This window comes from Corylus avellana, chromosome ca4 (assembly GCF_901000735.1).
Source record: "Corylus avellana chromosome ca4, CavTom2PMs-1.0".
Taxonomy (NCBI): domain Eukaryota; kingdom Viridiplantae; phylum Streptophyta; class Magnoliopsida; order Fagales; family Betulaceae; genus Corylus; species Corylus avellana.
In genome coordinates this window covers 26,730,239-26,735,610 of record NC_081544.1, presented here as the reverse complement: position 1 = coordinate 26,735,610, position 5,372 = coordinate 26,730,239, and the positions used below count along the sequence as shown (strand labels likewise).

General features: G+C 39.6%; 1 protein-coding gene across 1 annotated transcript; it reads right to left on the bottom strand.

Annotated features, from left to right (window-relative positions):
• Positions 1 to 1,828: 1,828 nt before the first annotated feature.
• LOC132179955 (uncharacterized) lies at positions 1,829 to 3,700 on the bottom strand. The gene has a single exon (XM_059592775.1). It carries the CDS (start codon positions 3,698 to 3,700, stop codon positions 1,958 to 1,960), a length of 1,743 nt encoding a protein of 580 aa, XP_059448758.1. The 3' UTR covers positions 1,829 to 1,957.
• Between the last annotated feature and the right edge of the window lie 1,672 nt (positions 3,701 to 5,372).

Below are 5,372 nucleotides of genomic sequence, written 5' to 3'. Positions count from 1 at the left end.
TTCTTCTCTAGTTGATTACTTCTAGTAGCTTGACTCCTTTAACATTAGGTATACTCTATCTAAACCATATCCAAAACAACCAAAGCCTATCAAAGTTTTAGTAAAGGAGATCACATAGAAGAAATGTTCCAGAGGTTCTGGGATAACTATTGCAATAGCGGACAAGTGGGTCATTTGTCTAGTAAAGAGGGTTATCAGTTGCAAAAAGGCTTTGTAAGTTTTGACATTGTGCGATTTCTCGATATTCTGTTGTAAGTGATTTATTGGGTTTGGCTCTCTCAGGGAGGTTTTACTTTTAAAGAGTTGTCTAAAAGTTTTATCTTCGTAACCAAATATCTGTGTCGATTTGATTTACAGCTTTTATACATATTTGATGAGTTGTTGCATGCTTAATATTTTTAACTTCCGTATATTTTTGGTGAACACCTATTCAACCCCTTTCTAGGTGTAGATTGGAGTCTATTAACATGAATTAAAATTTATCTGTTTTCACTAAGGGACATTTTTATTTAAAAAGAAATTTTAGTTTTTTATTTTTCATCCCAAGTGTGTTTGTTTAAAATATTTGAGTATGAAAAAACACAAAAGCACACAGTAAGATAAGTGAAAGCTAAACATTATGACGTGTATATATATATCATATGATCATGTATCATATATAAAAACCTGCTTATATTTATTTTTATTATTGTTTAAAAATTAAAAATACATAAGATCGTTTGACCTTAATTAATTAGGAACAAATTAGAGGCTTTAGGCTGTAAGAGTTTAATTCCTCTCAAAGTTCTTCAGTTGTCAAAGTCTTATAAGCTTTGTGATCATAAAACCAACATGATAAACCTATTTAACCTAGAAGACTTATTTCTATTGAAGCATTATTCGTATGAAGTTCTTATCAAGCACCATGTAGTCAAAACTTTAATTTGGAAGTTGTTCATGTGTAAATAAATTAAAATAAATTGTAACGTTGGAAGTGAAATAGACATATCTAAAATCATTTAATAATTTCTTAGTCTCATACCAAATATTTGGGAAACTATATAATATTTTGATCAAAGTCTATTTTTTTAAAAAAAATAATAAATTTTTTTTTTTTTTTTTCATGCATCATCTTTAATTTAGTCCTTAACCTCTGAAGAAAAGATTGAAATAAGATCAAGTATAGTTGGAACTTGGAAATCAGTACTTACTATATGAATTTTGGAAAATTGTAGAAACGCATTCTTTCACTTTAATTTGTTTTTTGTGGTTTTTGTTAAATTATCAGTTATCTAAAAAATTTAAGCTTATAGGAAGAAGTGTGGGTTCGAACTTCTTTTTCCAACACGTAAAATATTTAATTGAAATGGGGATGACAGAGTCAAGGTTCGATCCTAAAACCTTTCACTATGATACAATGTTAAATTACTATTTATCTTAAAAACTTAAACTTATAAAAAAAAAATTAATTTAATTATTTAATTAATATTTTAACAGTTTCTGTAAATGGTGAACAAAATTCTCAATATGTATTTTATGTGGGCAACATGAAGAAAACAAAGGTCCAAGCACCATGCAAATATATTCTTCCAAAATACAAAAGGGTTCACTGCAAAAAAAACAAAACCCACACACCACCTTATTTAATTATTCGATTATGAAAATGTTCATCAAGATCAGTAAATTTCCATTTCACCTTTTTTTTTTTTTTGTATTTGTTTTTCCTGTGCTCCCATGGAATAAATGAGACAGAAATTGGTCACAAGGACAAAAAATATATTTTTTTTAAAAAAAAATTATAAAAAAGAGAGCGTAGAATGGCCTAACCAAATCCACCTCAATTCCCTCACATTCACCCCCAATATGAACGGTCTTATCCTTCATAAGATGGAGTCGTCCCCACCGTGCATGTACATAGTCCTCACCGCACATTAACAAAATCCAAGCTGTGTTTCTTCGCAACGAGACTGACCGAGATTTAAATGTAGCTGACATCATCGGCTGAAGAAGAGCGGCGGACCCGCCCACTATCACCTTTCTTGCTCCCCCCGCCGGGGCCTCCTCCACCGCAAACGATCTGGCACTCACACCCACATATGTTGCTGAAGCAGGAGAACAAGCCATTGCCACTATCGGAGTGGCGCCGCCCGCGCCTGTTCTCGCTTGACCGGATGCTCGAGAACTCGCCGCGGTCGTACACGGGAGGGAGCTCCGTCCGCCACCGCTCGAGCTTCGACTGCAGCCCCTCCACGCTCTCATCCAGGCTCCACCCGCCCACCACCGAACTCCCCTCCTCGTCCACCCGTGGTGCCTTCGCCATCTCCGCTGCCACCTCCGAAGGTGACGGCCCCAACTCCGACTCCGTCAATATCGCCGTCTTCCGCCCCGGTGTTGCTCCGTATTCCGCCGCCCCCGACCTTCTTGGTGTCCCATACTCCAACAGCCCGTTGAATTTGTGGAAGGACTTTGTGCGCATGGGCGTGGCTCGTGGATGAACCGGCGTGGAGCGATGGTGGACCGGCGTGGAGCGATGGTGGACCGGCGTGGAGCGAGGATGGACTGGCGTGGTGCGTGGGTGCATGGGTGTCGAACGTGAGTGATGTACGGGCGTGCTCTCCTTTCTCGGGGTCCCGAAATCCAAATTCAAACCCGCTTTCTCCAGCTTCACTTTCGGTTTCTCCACCTCGGACTCCGACCAGTTGTCGATTTCTATCACGGGTGTTTCATTCAACACCACCTTTTTCGGCGGCGCAACCTCCGAGCCGCTCAGTACCGAACTTGGCTTACCGTTACGACCGTTTTTTTGGCCCTTCCTTGGAGTGGGGTCGTCGGCAACTTCCGAGACGCTAATAGCGGAACTTGGTTTTCCAATTTTACCCTTCCTCGGTGGGTCCCGGGAGATTTCCGAGCCGCTGATTAACGAGCTGGCCTTCTTGTTCTTGCCATACCTTTTGGCCTTCCCGGCATCAGAACCGCTGATCATCGAGCTCGCTTTGGAGCGTCCCTTCTTCTTCCTGGGCCCCACTTCGGACGCGTTGACCAACGAGCTGGATTTTCCGTTTTTACCCTTGGTGCCCCCTCGGAGTTCTGAGGCGCGAAGCTCCGAGCCAATCATGGAGCTGTTGTCGCTCTTGGTGCGGCGGAGAGAGGGCTTGGAGAGAGGTGTCTGATTGGAGCCAGTAGTGCCGTGTTGAATGCCGGAGTCCTCCTCGCCCATGAGGTGGCGATATCCAACGGCGTTGAGGTGCGAGTAGAGAGGCATGCTGCGCATGGAGCTGTCGAGCACCGCCACGCCGATGTTGAGAATCCCCTGTGGCCGCCCCGATGGCCTACGCACCTGGAGCGCCACGAACCGCATGCCTATCTGGGGTTGGTTGTTGCCGTGATGGTGCGATCGGAACCGCGGCGGGGCGGGGATGAGATTGCCCACGAGGACACGGACCGTGCCCACGTGGACGTCCCTAAACCAGTGGAGCGCGTAGATCTCGATCATCACGGCTGAGGTGTCGGAGTATAGAAATTCCTCGTCGACGCGGAACACGAACTTGTCGTTCCACGTGGGGTTGTTGTCGCCATGGGTGTCCACCCGGGTTGAGAGCTTCCGATCTGGGTGCACCCACGCCACCGCGTAGGTGCGCATGGAGCGCGACACATTGGCCAAGTCTTGCGCCGATATTATGTTAAGCTCCAATAACTGGAATGGGGCTAAAATATTTGACATGATTATGTCGTAGAAACACAGAATTAATGTAAAAAAAACAAGAAAAAAAAAAAACAAAAAAACAAAAAACAAAAAAAGAAGAAGGGGGAAACAGATTACACTATCGATCCAATAATAATACGAGGAAGATGTTTGTTTTGATGTGGGTTATTGCGGTGCAGAAGTGGGTCCTGCTCGCCGTCCAAGACGAGGACGACGAGAAGGCGAGTCATGAATGTGAAGGAAGAATAGAGAGGAAAAATAGGAGGGTGAGAGTGAATGTGGCATTCGTTGATGGGGGAATCATCGTTATAAGACAGCGAAAGGATTGGAAATTGGTTGGTGACTATTGACCAGGCTTTTTGCTAAGCTGTTGTTAGCTTTTCGAAAGGCCTAAATTTGGGTGGGCTTTCGTGCTTTTTGATTTTTCGATAGATATTTTCAGGCGGTGAAGGTTGTTCGCCAGATGTCTTAGGTTGACACGAAGGGAGGGCCAACTGTATTTTGAATATTTGGCGGGGTTTAAGGACGTTGAGGTTTTGAATATGGAGGGACACACCGTACGTAATCATTTTGGTTATATAAATTATTATTATTATTTTTATAGGAAAATTAGAGTTTACCCACCTAAAGTTGACAGTATTTTTCAATTCGAACATCAAAGTTTTAATTTTTGCAATCAACTCCCACAAAGTTTCAATTTTTTTTCAATTCGATCAATATTATCCCAAAATTCCAATATTATCTCTAATTTTTATTTTTTATTTTTATTTTTGATAAAAAAATAAATAAAAATTGGGGTGCAAAAATGGCCAGATGGCAACCACCCGATTTTTTTAAAATTTTTTTTATAAAAATAAAAAATAAAAAATTAGGGGCAATATGAGAAGTTTTGGATGCAATTGGTTAAATTGCAAGAATTTGGAACTTTGAGGGGGTGGATTGCAAAAATTAAAACTTTGGTGTTCAAATTGAAAAACGCTGTCAACTTTGAGGGGGTAAACTGTAATTTTTCCTATTTTTATTATTATCTTTATAGTTACATTGCAGTAACAAAAGTGTATCCATAGATGGTTTTTAGTTATTTTACCCCATAAAGTTTGAAGCGATTTGTAATTCGATTTTCAAAGTTTTAATTTTAACAATCCACACCCCCAAAGTTTTAAAATTTTTCAATACGACCAATATTATCCCAAAATTTTCATATTGCCCTTAATTTTTATTTTATTTATTTTATTAAAAATAAAATAAAATTGGAGGTGCAAAAATGGCCAGATCACCAAAGGATTGGCTACGGCCAACCCGAATTTTTATTTTTTTAATTTTTTTATAAAAAATAAAAAATTAGGGGCAATATGGAAAGTTTTGTGTACAATTGGTCAAATTGCAAAAATTTGGAACTTTGGGGAGTGAATTGCCAAAATTGAAACTTTGGAGGTCGAATTACAAATCACCCCAAATTTTTGGGGGGTAAAATATAATTTTCCCTTATATTATTGTTCTTTCGGAACTATATTTTTATCTTATAAAGTGAATGCGATAATTTCAACCAAATTTTGAATTAATATTTGTTTAAGAAATTAAAATATATATATTCAAAGGTTGATATATACTATATAGCATTACTAGAATGTGTGGATTATAAAGAACTAGCCAATAACTCATTATAATTTAATTTCAAGATTTAAACACA

Excerpts from the sequence above, each read along its gene's own strand:
- LOC132179955 (XM_059592775.1), bottom strand. The coding sequence starts at position 3,700 with ATGTCAAATATTTTAGCCCCATTCCAGTTATTGGAGCTTAACATAATA.